The sequence below is a fragment of the Volvox carteri genome, assembly GCF_000143455.1.
Source record: "Volvox carteri f. nagariensis unplaced genomic scaffold VOLCAscaffold_94, whole genome shotgun sequence".
Classification (NCBI taxonomy): Eukaryota; Viridiplantae; Chlorophyta; class Chlorophyceae; order Chlamydomonadales; family Volvocaceae; genus Volvox; species Volvox carteri.
The window spans coordinates 249,183-265,605 of NW_003307637.1; the positions used below are offsets into that span (position 1 = coordinate 249,183).

General features: G+C 56.9%; 3 protein-coding genes across 3 annotated transcripts in view; 2 read left to right on the forward strand and 1 right to left on the reverse strand.

The window, feature by feature from the left end:
• Positions 1-317, forward strand: part of VOLCADRAFT_69480 (uncharacterized protein) — a gene marked incomplete at both ends in the record, with an annotated part of 4,278 nt that extends 3,961 nt beyond the window's left edge. Inside the window, one exon of the mRNA XM_002958415.1 lies at positions 57-317. Within this exon, the coding sequence (XP_002958461.1) occupies positions 57-317 (261 nt within the window). The remainder of the gene's footprint in view (positions 1-56) is intronic.
• Positions 318-1,728: 1,411 nt separating this feature from the next.
• VOLCADRAFT_69505 (uncharacterized protein) lies at positions 1,729-4,348 on the reverse strand (the record flags this gene model as incomplete). The annotated part of the gene is made up of 6 exons (XM_002958438.1): positions 1,729-1,859; positions 1,902-2,092; positions 2,482-2,735; positions 3,372-3,438; positions 3,556-3,666; positions 4,074-4,348. 6 exons carry the CDS (start codon positions 4,346-4,348, stop codon positions 1,729-1,731), a joined length of 1,029 nt encoding a protein of 342 aa, XP_002958484.1.
• A 1,850-nt stretch (positions 4,349-6,198) lies between these two features.
• VOLCADRAFT_99741 (uncharacterized protein) lies at positions 6,199-10,593 on the forward strand (the record flags this gene model as incomplete). Its single annotated transcript, XM_002958416.1, has 5 exons — positions 6,199-6,239; positions 6,409-7,810; positions 9,306-9,403; positions 10,219-10,342; positions 10,483-10,593. 5 exons carry the CDS (start codon positions 6,199-6,201, stop codon positions 10,591-10,593), a joined length of 1,776 nt encoding a protein of 591 aa, XP_002958462.1.
• Between the last annotated feature and the right edge of the window lie 5,830 nt (positions 10,594-16,423).

Consider the following 16,423-nt stretch of genomic DNA (forward strand, 5'->3'; position numbering starts at 1 on the left):
ACCTTCCCCGGCCTCCAAACACACCCTCCCCTAACTCCCCTAACTCCTGCTGGCAGGCCTCTGTTCTCAAGTTGTGGTCATCCGACCAGACCCGGGTTTCGGAGGCTCAGCAGCTGGCGCTGGCGCTGGCCCGGGCGAACAGCGAGGCGGCTCTGGGCCTGTACGGCACCTCGGGGGCCAGCCACCCCTCGACTCTGTCGGTGGACTCTCTGAGGGAGAACTTCCGCGGCTGGGGGGGCCGGGACGCGCAGGTGACAGCCGCCGGGGTGAAGGGGGGTGAGGAGGGGGCTGCTGAGGGGGGAGGTGTGGCGCAGTGAAGCGGGGGAGGGGGAAAAGCAGGTGCGCCAACCCCCCCACCCCCCCGCCCTGGCAGCAGCTTCTATCGTGTGTGGTTCGTTTTTCCCACCCCACCCCCGCACCCGTACTTTGCTTTCGCGCGGGACAGCGATCACTGCGACTGCAGCAGCCGGAGTTGCAGCGGGAGGGGGGAAAGGGTTAGGGCAGCTGTAGCTGATTGTGAGGAGTTCCGCAGAGGGGTTTGCGTTGTTGTTGTTACTGTTGTTGTTGTGCATCATCTGGATGCCTGACTGGCAGTTTTGATTCTTCCCTTATAGCCGGTCAGGGCCGGTGGAGTCTGGAGCGAGCTATGTGGTTGTGTGGAGGTGTTTGGCGGGGCGGGGTGAGCGCCTGTGCGACAGGGGGGTCGTGGTGGTGGTTAGTTCAGTTGAATGAGGGGGACAAAACACTTTTGCAATTTTGTCAGTTGGAATGTCGTACCCCCGCCGTTGTCACCGGCACCAATGCCGCTGAGATGTGGCTGCCGAGTGGAGGCGAGAAGAGGGGTAGAAGACGAAGACCAGGCCGGCAGGAGGATCAATCCCAACAACACCGCCCAGGCCGTGTTTATCGAGAGTTATGCCCGCCCGCACCCCTTTTGGCTGTTGCAAGGCACGGCATGTCGCTGTGTAGTTGACAAGTAACCTCTCAAAACCTTCAGCTGGATTGCGAGGAGCGTCGACTAATGCACTGGTGTGTAAGTCGTCCAGCAGTTTCGTTGGCTCTTCAGCTCTTCAGCTTGGTTGGGAAATGTTCAATCTGGTTGGGATGACCTGAATTCCCGTCGCGACCACACGGTGGTGGTTCCAGCGCAGGGGCAGAGGAGTAGTGTACGACAAGCGTGAGACCGCAATCATCATCACGCCTGTAACGCACACTCCACGTATTACATATCTACATACAGGATAGAGTACACTCCTTTTCTAAACACAATTCGACTGCTAACTACAACTTGCGAGAGCTATCTATCAACTGCTGATTACCAACTGCTAGCAACTAATTTCTAAAATACTAAGAGTGGTCTCGGAGGTCCAAACGGATCATCGCCCTTGTTGTGGTGAGAGTCGTCTTATTTTGATGATACCAGTTTGCTCGCCCGCCATCTTTTCCTGTTTTGGTTTTTTATATTCTTCGCCGAACAAACCCCCCGTCGCCTTATCCTCTCCACAGAAAAATCTAAAGGTAGGATTGCGCGGATCCGATATCTCCTCCCCCCCCCACACCCACCCACCCACCCATGAACTCCAAAGTCCGCGCAAAGGAACAGAACATCAGCAGCGGAGTGGCTTATGAATGGAAGACACAGCCATTTGCTGATTGCAGTACATTATCCCCCCCTTCCCCTTCCCCTTCCCCCCGGGGGGCCCCCCGGGTAAGGCCCTCTCCAACCCCTCACTCCAGCAACCCCGCCTCCGCAATCAGCCGTACGACGTCCCCCGCACACCCCCACGCTAACGTCAAACCTGCACCGCCATGCCCGTAGTTGTGGACCACAGGCACAGCCCTCCCGCGTCCCCCTCCTCCTCCTCCACCACCTGCCGTGGCCCCACCCCCCAGCCACACACCCTCCGGCTGCATTTCCAGTCTGAGAGACGTCCTTCCGGGTCGCAGCCCCACCCAGTCGGCTACGGGACGTGCGGATCGAAGGGAGGGCAGCAGGCGGCAGCAGCCCTCCAGAATGTCTTGGCGGTCCTTGGGGCAGACGGACAGGTTGAAGTCGCCTCGCTGACCTGTACCGCCTAGTACGACAGTGTCCCTGTGCGCACGTGCGTGCGAAGTCCAGAGACGATGTACGGACAGGCGGAAATACACACACACACACACGCACACAGTTACATGCAGTGGTGGTTAGGGAATACAGCGCACACACACACAGCACGACATACATACATACATACATACATACATACATACATACATACATACATACTGGCAAGACAACGCAATCTCTTCACCCCAAGGAGCGAATCCCCCTTTTCAAACGGTGCGAATGGTGGTCGCGCGGGGGAAGCCGCTTGCACGACGAGGGCGAGAGACAGCACAGGAGTATGTATGTCTGTAGACAGCTTATCGTCGTGCATGATGTAGGGGCCCCAGGCGTGGCCTCCGGGGTTTCCCCTTCCCTTTCCCCCCTTCTAGCCGTACCTATTCGGAATGATGTAGTACGGCTCGTAGAAGTAGGCCTCCTTAACCCAGGGGGCCTCCACCCTAACGACCTGACCCCGAATGGGCGCCACCGCGGGATCGGGTATGAGCTCCAGGGAGCCCAGTCCCGCGGCGTTGACCACACAGTCCACGTCAGCTGCAGCTGCCGTACCCAGCACCTCGGGGCAGCTCAACTGCTCCAGGGAGGCAAGGCGGGAGGAAACCCGCAGTAGCCGACCACCCAGGGCGCGTATCTGCACGATGCCGATGCCGACGAAAACATGTTTATACATTTTTGTTCATTGGCGGGTTGGAGGGTAAGAGCAGGGGAGAAAGAGGGTTGGCACGCCGGCTGTGTGGCCATCTCCATCACGCAGATCCTAAGATCTGCCCGGGCCCCTCGGGGTGTGCGGACTGAATAGTTGGCCAAGTGAATGAATGAATGAATGGATGAACTGTTTTCAAGTTAACAGCGTTGCGCTGAAGCCGTACTTGCGCCCTTACCCCGTACAACAACCCGAGGGGCCCCCCTGTTTCAATCCGCAGGAGTCGCTGTGCTGCAAAAACTGCCCTGCCCCAAGCCGCATCCTTAAGGCAATACCTCCGGCCCTAGGTGCTCGCGGCCTCAGGCTCTCGAGGGCCAGAAAAGAGAAAGGGTTTACAAAACTCGAAGGTCCCTGGCTGGAAGGAGGCTTGTGTTAGTCAGGGTTGCTCACAAGGGCCTGGCCTACCACACGAACTACCCCAGCTACCCCAGCCCGTGTGTGGTGGGGCTTTCCCCCCCCCCCAAACACGCACATGCGAGGGGCTCCCACGTCGAAAACATTGCTCCCACAAGCCTTGTGGATACTTTGTCATTGCTGTGCAGGACTCAAGTCTTATTGTTCTACCTGATCTGTCAGCCAGGGTAAGTAGCGGGAGCCCTCGCACACAATGGAGTTCCATTGATATCCCCAGCTGCACGGAAAGGGCTCTGGATCCGAATCCACAATTGGATCGGCTGAAGGCAACATGAAATCCGTGCCCGCTGCTGCGACAGATGCTGAGCAAGAAGCATGGAACCCAGATCCGGACATGAGTTTGGATCCAGATCTGGACAGTCCAGCCAGGGTGCGCTTGTCCATGAGGCTGAAGCTGAGCGGAATGTGACGCCAGAAGGGGGGTTCCTGGGGACTGGGAAACAGGCTGGTTGGGGTGAAGGTGAGGGGGAGGGGGAGGGGTTGAAGGAGAGAACGGCGCTGGGTTGTTGCGTTGGGTTGATGAGCAACAGGGGAGAGAGGTGTGGGTTGAGGCCAGGAGCAACCGGAAAGGTCGTACACACGTAATTATCTGTATATTTGTGTGTTGCGAGCTTGTGTTGTCAGATAAAAACAAGCAGGGACGCTGATTTACTTGGCAAATGCATGCCCCGAGCAATCAGGGTTGGGCTCACATACGCTGCGGGATTACGTTACGCGTGCCCTGAAGGGACGAGAGAGAGGTGGAGAGAGAGAGATAAGCGTGGCTCTCTGCACCCAGAAGTAGAGATCTAACATACGCGGGCCTGGTGTGTACGACAAAGTGCGATGGGTGTAGTGTTGTAATTTAGGTACCTGTTGACGGAAACCATGGACACGCCAGCCACGTCAGCTAGACCGGAATGAGCCAACTGTAGAAGATGGTCGTACGTGCTGGCCCCCCAGCGATTGATTAGATGCTCTGGGGTGTCGGACAGTTTGTACGGCCCCCACAGCCCAGCGGCGCCGGAAGTTGTGGTGTCCGCCCCGAAACCAGAACCCACAACCGTAACTTCCACGGGTCTAAGGGCTTGGGGGACACCTGTAGCCGCGCCGGGGTCTGCCAGGGTCTGCGATGCTAGGGCAGGCATGCCGGACCGGCGATTCAGCTGTAGGAGCCGCAACGCAGATGTGAGGCCTACGACACCACCACCAACAACGCACACACGGAGAGGCTGCTTGCTTGCAGTTGGGGCATTGTTTACAGGCGATGAAGACGATGGCCGGAATGGCGAAAACTTCGGCGCGACGCAACGCCAGGATGTGACCGCATGCAGAAATTCTGATGTTGCGACAGTTGGTTTGGCTAGCTGAGGAAGGGTTCTGTGCGAGGCGGATCGGGCTTTACTGCCTAACATTTTGCAAGGCTGGTTGATACTACGCTGCCCAGGTTTGGATATGTAATATTAAACAGATGAGGATCCGGTCTTCATTAAACGTGCTAGGGGTTTCATGGGTGCAAGTTTGGAATGCGGTAAACTTTTTCAGTTATGGTTCCATGAATGCGATGGTTCCCAAGCCATTGCTTTATTAGCATGCGGTGCAACACTTGCCATGTTCCACGACTATCGTTAAAAATTGATCCACTTGAAAAAATGCCACTGCCTTGCCGATGGCTTGACGCCATGTCCAAGGACGCTTCGAGCTGGCCAGACGGTGGCATAGGCCAAGAACACACCAGTTCCTCATTGCAATGCCACATCCATACTCCATATGTGTTTGTGATTGCAAGCGCGTGCTCGTTGGAGTAAGGAGATTGCAGAACACGTCCAGAGGATACGGTTTCCAGGTCCTCAGAAGCATGTTGAATGCAGTAATCTGCATGTGTAGAGCGCGCGCCTTCCTGCATGGGCCTACGATATGTCGCCGCCAGTGCTATCCATAAGCCGATGGCCGTGGCGCCGCGCCACACTCCTTACTCTGGATCCAATAATCAGTCTACACATTCTTTCAGCAAAAATATTTACTATAGTGAAATTAGCTGCGGCGATGCTCTCTGAACCCTTGAGTGTGGTCAAGTACGGCAGCATTGGGCCGAATGGCTGAAGGGCAAAGCCATATTCTGAGCGCAATCCAGCCTCCAATTTCGCTGCAACCTATCCTAATTAACGTTTTGCTCGATGCTCACTCGTCCAGCCACAAGGTGGGCTGCTATGCACGCGCCCAGAAAGCACTAGGTGCCATTTTCCAGCTGCGAGGGCCTTTCCATGGAGTTGGATGCACCAGTTGACTCTCAGCAGCTCGATGGCATCGCGCCGTCCCCTATAACTCAGCCAACCAGCGGCAAGGACGGGGCCAAAGACCCGGAGCGCTTTTACTGCCCCTATCCTGGCTGCAACCGGAGTTTCGCGGAGCTCTGGCGCCTAAAGGTCCATTTCCGCGCTCCTCCAGACATTCGAGGCAGCGGCAAGGAGCGTGGTCATGGCACAGAGCTCACGCACTGCCCAAAGTGTGGCAAAACGCTTAAGCCGGGAAAGCACCACGTCGGGTGCTCAGGCAGCAAAACCAGTGCGCGCCAGGCCAACAAAAGGACCCGAGTGGTGGGTATAAAAGTATCTTTGCGAGCCGACGATTTTTGCAAGCCAGAGGTACAATTGCAAAATCCCAAGTCGTTGGCAAACTCACTTCGCTTTGTCCTGACAACTCGCGGCGTTGGTCTATGCAGCCGCTCATTCTTTCATGTTATGGACTGATATTAGATGTTCCCCTTTCTTCGACTCAGCGTCCAACCGCCCCGGATTCTTGGTCCTGTTGGCTATAGGCTGGCGAGGCTGAACTTCCTGATGAAGCGCCAACGTCTTCTCATCTAGCCAAGCATGTTAAAGGCGACGTGGACATGGAGCCACTCGTGGCGTCTTGGCCGGATTACGCCCGGTCGCATACGCTTCATTCTTTGACGCTGCAGCCGGCCCTGAAGCAGGAGCAGCAGGAGTGGACAACAATGCAGCCAGGGATTATCTATGGCCCTAATGGGACGGCGACGTAAGTTGCTTGCGCTTCAAAGAGCGTCCATTTGTACCTTGGCCACACGTTTTTGATTTGGGCATGCGCAATTCCCAAAAAATAACCTGATGCGACGGCTACGCCCTAAGCATTTTCTCACCGCTATTAATTCTTGCGACCGCGATGTGCGCTTGGTCATTTACCACAGGGCTTGCTGGCTTCCAGGCCAGCTCAACGGCTTCGTTCCTCAGCTTTCCGCACAGGGCTATGTCCAACCTCAATTTCCCCCAGAGCTGCAATTCCCAGGAGGCGCGCACGGGTATCCGCAGCAGGTCCCACCCTTTCCTAGCCTGCCCGGGTACCCTCAGCCGGGACCTATCCTGGCCGAGCCGGGGCAGGTCCTTTCACTGCCGAATCCAAATGGAAATCTGCAGCCACTAGCTGGCATGCCCGCGGTTGGGTTACCTGGCACGGGGCCCGTGCTCTTCCACCAGCAGCCCCACACGCACATGGAGCACCCTCAAAGTCAGCAAGCGGTTGCGACATCGCTAGAACCGCCTGCGGCGGCGTTGCAGGCTTTGCCGAATAGTCAACAGCAGCCCCAGCAGCTTCTTAATGAGGGGTCGAGGGAAGGGCAGCAGCAGCTAGCAGGGCGAGTTGCAGCAGAGCAAGGCGTCGACGCAGGGGTCGATGGCGTCGCCTGTGCAGCAACCGCGACAGCCACACGCGGTAATGGCACCGCTGCCGCGGCCGCGGGGGTCCTCCCTGTTCCCGGCTCACCCACCCCTCAGCTGCACCAACAACACCAACAGCAGCACCAACAGCATTCGCAGCATCAGACCGCCATTAAAGCGACGAACAGCGACGACAGCTTAGGCAGCGCATTCGGCGATGTGGAGGAGTTCACTAGGGATTTCGGGCGCATTCCCTCGCCGCCGCCCCTGCCGGCTGACTTCCATAGCGCCGCGAATGGGGGCACCAATGGCATGCTCTTCAATTTTGCCCAATTCAGCCAGAAGCTGCCTCGCTCGCAGAGTCAAACGCGCTTGGACAAGAATCTATCAGCAGTTGGCCTGGGTCTTGACAACGGATTGGATGCGGACCTTCTGTACGACCACTCAGACGACGGGGATCTCATGCAACTGCTCTTTGGGGTCCCCGACGAGCTCCCGACGATGGCCACGATACACCTTCATAAGTGGAGCAACGGTGACGAGGAGGAGGAGGAGGTGTTGGAGCCGGGGGGTAACGGTGGGGAGCGCAGCGGACTAGCAGCGGCGACGGCGGCGGCAGGGCCTGGGCCGAGCTCCTCTGGCCGGGTTGGCGGCGGCGACGCCGACGGTGCCCTGTCGCACCCTTTTGACCGCACCAGCAGCCATGTGGTAGAGGGGACGACGACAGCCGCAGTGACCTCTCAGCAGCAGCACCACCACCAGCCGGGTGAGGAGAGTGTTGTGGGGACGCCGGTGCTCGCAGCGGGCGAAGAGCAACAGCCTCACCAGCAGCGCCATGAGCATCAGCATCAGCAGGGGCAGTCCGGGGTCATTAACTTGAAAACGGAGCTGTTGCTGGACGGGCACCTGCACGAGCCGGGGCCGGAACCCTACCTGGTGAGCAGATGGCCGCGCGTACGGACGTCATACATGTCTACATATGTGCGTGCTTCATTTCACTGTGTTACTTCTTCGAGGGTTTTGAGGGTTTTCTGTAAGGCATGGTGTCCCGCCCACACGGCGAATCTGTCCTTGTTCTCGGTATAGCGAGCAAACGGTACATGAAGGGGTTTCAGCCCACACGATGCCAGAAAGATTCTGATTTTCAATCTGTCTGGAAGCGCCCCTTTGTCGGTCGGAAGTGAAACTAGGGACAGGAAGCGGACTATGGAAGTGGGTTCGGTCTGAAAAAGACGTAAGTTGGGATCTTGCAAGGGCTGGGCGTGTTGTCTTACGGACACACCGCTCTTGAGGGGTAGAGGGAGTCGTGGCGGCGTTGGTTGCGTCGGTGTGCATTGTGCAGCGCGTCCATGCGTGACGTGTCCATGCACGCAAAGCGCGGACCGGCCCATTGAGTGTTACCTCGATGGTTATGAAGGTTTGGTTGAGGTGGAGGCGATTTGAACCCCGTAACGCTATTCACAAAGTAATCTTCTTGTGATGGCATCATTACGCGCGACATGGGGAGTCTCCCAGCGGTCCGAATGATGGGATGAGTGTTTCTACTTCGTGCCTCCCCTTTCTGTAGAGGGTTGAAAATAGGTTTTTAAGCATATGCGTATATGTATGTATGTATGTATGTATGATGGAACTGTACGCCGTGCACTGTGGGGTCGTTCTTGATGTTTGTCTGTCTGTCTGTGCAGCGTCCCATGGCGGTCATGTGTACATGCACGGCCTCACATGGCCGCGTTGGTGGGGTGATGTGTATTGTTAGAGCCAATCCGATGATCCGCGTGTAAGGCCGCAGCGGACCGGTCTTACACGGCTGCCGTGGGGTAGTTGTGTTTGCGAAATAAAGAAAGAGACAGAAAGAAAGAGAGAGAGAGAGAGAGAGAGAGAGAGAGAGAGGGGGGGGAAGAGAGAGTCCGTTTGCGAGAGGCGTATTCTTGGTGGATGGAAAGGCCGCGAAAGCGGAAGGGGAATCGGGTTGGACGCCCAGTTCCCCCGGCCACGGCGCGTTGCTGGCAGGCGTCCTCGGGTTTTCTCCAGCTCTTTACCTCCACCTCCATTGCTTTCCCCGGGGCGCTTTTCCCGTCGCTGCGGCCAGCGGTGTCCCGTGGCTGCGTTGTTTTATCTGGGGGAATGGGAAAGGGACGAAGGAATCCTGGTCTTGATCAATATGTACCGGACAGCTACGCTCCCAGTACAACTGTATCTGCATGTATCGTGTACTGTACTGTACTGCACTGTAGTGTTTCGGCGACACAGGCTGGGGACTGAACGGCTTTTTCTGCGGTTAAAATCTCCGCTGTGTTCAGACGGTGTCATGTGTAGTATTCCCGCGCTGCCTTTTGCCTGCCCTGCATTGCATTGCTTGACACGCCGCTGCTCTCCCATTTAAGCTTTTACATATCGCTCGTTCCCCTTTTCCCTCAAACCCCACGATAAGGTGCATGGTGGCAGTGTTGGTGGCGGCAAGGTGGCGCTGGGGCAGCTGGTGAACGGTCTTTCGAGTAATCAGAGCCACCCAGGAGACGAACACCACAGGTCGGTGCTACTGGCGGCGGTGGCGGCGGTGGTGGTGATAGTGGTGTTACAACCCCCCCCACAGTGTTGTCTCCCCCCCCCCAAAAAAAACGGGTCCCGGGGGCAGCTACTGCCCCCGACAGCTTCTGTGTTTTTTTCCATGCATCAAGTCGGTGGGGTTGGGTCCACGTGCCATCGTCGCTTCATCATCTGCACCTGCAGTCTCCCGGGTTTGAACACCGCACGGGAATCATCTAGTCACGAAATTCCGTGCGAGGGGAGGGGAGGGGCTGCTGGGCGGGTGGGGGTCGCGTCGAGCGGTTTTCTGCAGCCCCGTACAGATGTCCCTTGCTGTCCAGTGACGTCCTGTTCCCGGGTTGATAGGACACGGAGCCGGTTGGCCCAGGGACTTGCCACAGCCGGTTGTATGTAGCATGCATACATACATACATACATACATACATACATACATACATACATACATACATACATACATACATACATACATATGCAAATACAAACGTGAATACAAAGAACGGAGGCATTAGAAGCAGTAGCCATTCCACTCGACAGTGCCCGATTGTGGCCCTGTCACCAACACCTCTTAATCGCGGTCATCTTCAGCATTAGACCTTCCTTTCCGCCTGCTGCTGCTGCTGCTGCTGTCAGTAACCTTGTTGCTGATAACCCCGTTGCGTTTCTTTATTGGCCAATGCTGATGGTTGTACAGGGATCACCTTTTGGACGCCGAAACGTTTCGCCTGCTTCAATCGTGCGATTGAGGAAAGCGGCACGCACCCACCCACGCACACACACACACACACACGCCTGTGGAGGGAGGACCACTCGGATGCGAAGTGGACGGACAAACGGACGCACGGTGGAGACAGTGAGGGGCCCAGAGTGACGAACGGGCTGGCTGGACAGCCGCTGCTACTGCTGCTGCCGCCGCCGCCGCCAGTGAGAAGAAGCTCCCGGCGGCTTTCCTCGTTGATTCCCCTCCCTTGCCACGTTGTCAGCCACAAATTCTACCACACATCTGTCCACGAACCGTCCTTTGCGGACCCCGCCCTCCCGCGCTCTCTCTCCCCCTTTCGCAGCCCCTTTGCGGCCGCGGCACTCACCGGGGAAGGGGGTTCAGCCTGCGGTTGGGCTGGAAGGTCGAAAAGGGTGCTTCCGAAACCCGGGAGGGCCTCCTCCCCTCCACCTGACCACCCGGATGGCGGTTAATACCGTTAATGTACAGCGGACCGCATCATTGGGAACGAAGAATGGTGTACATGTGTGTGTATGTATGTGTGTATGGGAGAGGCGAATCACACCTGCGCGCTAATAGGCTTGTTGGGTGCAGAGCACACGCACCCGGTGTGATACCCGGCTCGCGGCCGCCAAGCGTGTGTGGTTGCATGCTGGGGTTGCCGTCGGGGAGAGGTACTGCGTGTGCCGGAGATTAGGGGTGCGTGTATGTGCACATACATACATACATACAAGTGTGCAGATGCAGCGCATGTGCGCGGACGGTCGCGTCTTTGGCGATTTGGAGGAAGGAGGTGGCGAAAGGAAAAGGGGGGAGGTCCCGGGGGCCGTGGCGAGGGATCCGTTGGGGGAAGTGGAGTCGTCGACGGCGACAGAGCGGCGACTCTTGTGATGGCCTTTGTAATTAGATGCTTTGGGGGTAGGGGCCGTCCGCCCCGTCACCTCACTGCCGACCTAGCTGCTTTGCCCCAGCTGCTGGCGTTACCTCAATCGATTTCTCTTCTGCCCCTTTTTCTGTGCTTTCCTGCCTCTCCGCAAAGCCTTTGGATTGGACGGCTGCTGTACGGTTTTACGGGTTGCTGTGTGCATGCGTGCATAATAATTTATTCTACGGCCAGTGCGAATGAAGAGGCAGCACACATTCCTAAAGCTTATTGCTGTGTTTGTGCCTGATATTTGTGATGTGTGTGTGTGTGCGTTTGTTGGGGGGAGAAGCTTTGTGTGTTTGTGTGTGTATGTATGTATGTATGTGCATGCCTTGTATTGTACTACCTACGCAGTGGGCAAAAAAGACAGACCTTCTTAACACAGAGAACGCGTCAGCTGGCATATCACGCTTTTGTGCGAGCGTATATATGCCTTCCTAATCAATGTTTTTTTGTGTGTAAAATGTGTCGTTCTGTCAGTCAGTCAGTCCGCAGTCTGCGTGTCCGTTTATACGTGTGCAGCAGCAGCAATTGGATGTGTTATTGATTTGGAGCTTGTTGACCCGACAATGAAGAGGGGCTCCGTCCGTATCTTATCGCTCGTTGCCTAAAGCAGCTATTACCTCAGCTGTCGTATCTATCTATTAGCATCTATGTAGGGTCATGCCACTGCCTGCACGAACGGCTATGTTTTTGCCTGTCCCGCACCGCTGTGCTCTGGTCCGGGGCGGGTCGGCAATGCGCCCTCACCAAAACCTAAACGTGTTGATGCCGGTGCGGCTGCCTGCCCGCTTAAATACGAGGAGGCAAGCCCCTGCTTCGCAGGTACCGCCCGGTCGGTGGTCGGTCGTGTGCGCTTTTGTGTATATTGAGTTTTTTCTCTCTCTCTCCGTGAGTATATGATAAATGATTTGATGTGGGAGAGATGCTCCATTTGCCTGTCCGTCCGTCCGTCTGTCTGTCTGTCTGCCCCTTGTGTCGCGGCCCGTATAGAATCACTAATCGTCGGTCTGAATGTATGTATGTATGTTCCACATGCAGTGTGCCGCTGGCCCTGTTCCTGCGTACTTCTGTCAGTGCAACAGATGAACCGACGAACCTCCTAGCTGGCCAAAACGGCGGGTGAAGGGGTTCAGCTCGCCCCCCGGGGGGGGGGGGAGAGAGAGAGAGAGAGAGAACTAACCTAAGTTATAAAATAGACTGATGTGAGTGTTCCCCCGACATGCTCCAGGGTAGAAGCGGGCGGGTGGCGGTCAGCCTGGGGAGGGCACCAAGGCAAGGGGTAAGGGGTGGAAATTGGCGAATTGGGGCGACCGGGGGGGGAGGGCAGCAGCATCCTTCGGGGTTGCGCTCCCCTTTCTCCCTTCCCCCATCCGCCGCTTCACCGCGCTGACTGACTGCCTGGGAGCACTGCGCGGTTTCCGGTGTCAACAAGAGTTGACCTGTCGGTTCGCAGTCCGGTTCGCAGCCTTCTTTTACCTTCCGTACCTTTCCGTACGCCACCTTCCGTAGCTGCTGCATGGCGCCCGCGCTTCCGCACCTGACCGTGGTTCTCATCGTCTTCATATGTGTGTGTGTGTGTGTATGTGCACTGCTGCGTATGTTGTCGTGTGTTGTTATCCCCGCCTCATGACACACGGCACCACATCTCGGGCGAGGGTGGAGGAGAGGAGGAGGAGGAGGGGGATGTATGGCTGTTGAGCGATAGTGGGAAAGGGGGAAAGAGGGAGTTTCTGGGGGGGGGAAAAGGGGAGAGGGGCCCCCACGTGCGGCGACAGCTTGTGGTCCGAGTAATGCGTGGAGCCGTTTACGGCTGTGTCGCTACCCCCCCCCCCTCTAGCTGCCTGCTGGGCACCTTCCATGTCCCGTTGAGTGCTGGTGTCGTATTCCAGATCCTGCATGCACACACGGGTTAGGGGCCGGCGGCTCCCTGTGCGGAGGTGTGTTTCGCTTTCCTGGCCCCGGGGAGAGAGGGGAAAGAGGGAGGGCGTGCGAGGAACATGGACGGAGGAGACGAGAGAGGAGGGAGGGAGAGGAGGGAGGAGAGACTGTCGATAGCCTACATTTGTCTGGGATGTGGTGGTGGTGCCACCGCGTGCACCTCTCAGCGCCTCTCAACGAAATGTTGCAATCGCGGCTGCCTCATATGTCCGTGTGGGCCTTTGCAAGCGAGTGTGCGTGTGTGTGTGTGTGTGTGTGTGTGTGTGTGAGGGAGGAGGGGGGGATGCAGAAGGGGGTGAGTAGGGGGTTTTCCGCGAGGGAAGGCGGCAGAGGAGGATGGGGGAGGAGGGCTGCAGCAACGCCAGCGAGGGTGACGTTTGGAATCCCTGCTTGCCCTCAGACAGGGGCTTCGGAGCTGTCCCCCTTCCCCCGGGGTCGAGGAATACGGTCGGTGTAGCGGAAGGACGTGTTCGGGGCGCATGAAGGTCGAACTTGCAGTGTGTTACAATTTATATGGCGGCTGCTGCGCCACAGCTGCTCTGCTGACTGCAGCGCCGCCTAATTCCTAAAGCTTTTGATTTTTGTACAAGGGCTGCGCGTGGTGTGTGTATTGCGTGTGTGTTTTTGTTCGTGTCTTTTTTGACAGCTCAGCGACCCGTGTGGTGGCCAACAACAAGACTAACGGCAGCCGGGGTCCGCACAGCAAAAGACAACACACTCCTCTGCACTGGTCTTCCATCGGAGTGCATTGCGTGATGTGGAGAGGGGGGAAGAGAGAGAGAGAGGGAAGGGGGCCTGCGGGGGGTGGCCGAGTGGGCCGAGGAAGGCAGTGTTCAGGGTGGGCGGGACAGCCGCGGGCAGGAGGAGCCCGTGCGGCATGAGACGGGTCTTCTTGACGCTCTTCCTGAGAAAGGGTTTCCCGCGCCCTGGCGCGGCCCCTGAAGCTCCTGCTCTTTGCACACCATCGCCATTACTGCGCCTTACCTGCGGCTTTGAAGCATATGTGGGGAGGTGGGGGCGGCAGCTCGCGTTACCGGGCACGGCAGAAGAAACGTCTTTCCGCCTCCTGCTGCTGCTGCTGCTGTTGCTGCTGCTGCTGCTGCTGCTGCTGCTGCTGCTGCTGCTGCTCTCCCCGCTGCTCGTCAGCGTCAAGGAGGTGGGGTAAAGAGGTAGCCAAGACGTGGTCAGAGGCGGTAGTGGTGGTGTGGTGGGGGGAGGTGTAGGGAGCCAAGTGACGGAAGGGACGAGAGCCCTGGGGCGCCTTCAGTGTTAATTTTGGTTGTGTGTGGGAGGAATGTCCTGCTTTGCCGCATGCATCACCGGGGGCACGGTTTTGAGTGATGCCACTGTGTCTCTTTCGACGTCATGATTGCTGCTGTTGCTCCTCCTCCCATCATAGCTCTGTTGGTGCCGGTGGCTGGCTACGGTAGCCATGGCAGCGTCAGCAGCGGCCGCGGATGCGCAAAGCCTAAACAGACGGTTACGGCAGCAGCAGCAGCGCTCGTGCGCTTTTCGCATCTTGCTGTGGTGTGCGAGTATAAAAGTTTTTTCCTGCGGCGGATCGCGTGTGTGCGCGTGGGCGTGGGCGCTTGGCGTTACGCGGCATGTGGACGCACAACATGACGTACACACATGCCTCGCTGCGGCGCACTCCGCGCAGTGCCGCCGACATAGCGGTAGCAGCGTTGGCGGCGGCGGCGGCGGCGGTTTTTTTTTGCGACAGTAGCACAGAGTAGTACTACTCTCCCTTCCCGCCTCCAAAGCGCGTTGACAGCAGCGTTTTGGTGCGGGCCCCGCTGCAAGTGTTCAGGGTCTCTGTCTGTGTATGTATGTATGTGTGTGTGTGTCTCTGCGCGCCGCGGCGTGTGCTCTCCCCCTGTTGTACTAACCCTAATGGAAATTACCGGCCTGGGGCTTTTGGCCGTTGCCGCGCTACAAATAGTCTGCAGAATTCTCGGTGCAATGCACTGCAAACAATTTTGCCTCGCGCATCGGGGGATATAGGTTTGTCGGTTGAAAAACAAGTCGTTTGATGTCGACGGCTTTTTCACTCACGCGGCGTCTTTGACTATAAAAATGGCCATTGGATGTTGTACTCGCCTGAGGAAAAGGACCAGCGGTTTGCGAAGAGCGCGATGGGGTGTGGTTTTGCAATAATTGTGATTTTTGAGTTGGTGTGTTGTGTAGCGCACCTTTTCCTGCACTACGTCAGCTCGCGCTTCTCATAGGCGAAGTGATTGGTCTATGAGAGGTGTTTCGAGGGTGCATAGCCTTTTCTATCAAATCAACATTGGGATTTTGCCTTGCTGGGCGAACGAGAGAAAACGTGTGCTCGTGTGCATTGCATTTTGCGTTGGGCTGCGCTTACGCTTTCAATAATTTTGTTTGTTTTTTGCCGCTTTTTGCTGACATTATAAATGGCCGAAGCTTTAAGTCGCTAGCGTATTCCTGCGTGTGCGGGATTGTCCCGCGGTCGCCCGATAACGACCATAACCACCATGATGGTAAAAAATGTTGCATCACTTTGAGCTCTGTATAGCACAGCTCTCTTTGCTCCCCATCGGATCTCGGATAGGCTTCTCATTAGGAGTCGTAGAAGCACCACGACCCGAACACGTACCAACCCTGCTCAAATCCTTCCGCTCTAAATCTTTAGCAGCGTATAACCGGTTATAGACACATTGTACCGCTTCATTTCGCAAACCAAACCATGTTTAAACTCTTAGCCAGCGTTGGTGTGCGTGTAATGCGCAGTCGGAAAGTCGGTGAGCCGTCAGCATGGGTAGTTCGGACGCTTTCATCAAGGGCTCGAACGGCGTCCTCTGCACTACTGGATCATATTAAAACAAAAATTCTGGTATGCATTATGTCTTATGCACACATCAGCTGTGCCTCAAGCACGACCGGTTACATGATTGTTTGTGCTTGTCTTGGCTCAGATGCGTGGCGGGCCTTTGTCGATAGCGGAGTATATGCAGGTAAAACATATGGAATGAGCAATACCTCGGAAGTGCAACGCTTCCTTGACCTAACCCCTTCGCTAACGTACCATCCATATCCATCCACCCGTCCACCCACCAAACTCAACAACTTGTTCTTCATCATGTTCGTCGCCCTCCGCCTTGGCCCTCCTCGGGGCACCTAACAGTGCTCTTTACGGCACCCACCATCCCTAGCAACAAAACCCATCTCCACCAACAGCAGCCACAGCAGCCGCGCTACTAGGGCCGTCCACCAGCTCTCGGCTACCCCGGTCCTCGTCACTATCTCCCACTTCCTCACCCACCTCTCTCCTCGCCCTCCTCCTCCCACGCTTCTTCTTTCCACCACCACCCCCTCCCCCCTCCCCCGTAGGACTGCCTTACCAGCCCCCATGGCGGGTTCTACATGACACGTGACGTGTTGGAAGCTCCGGGGA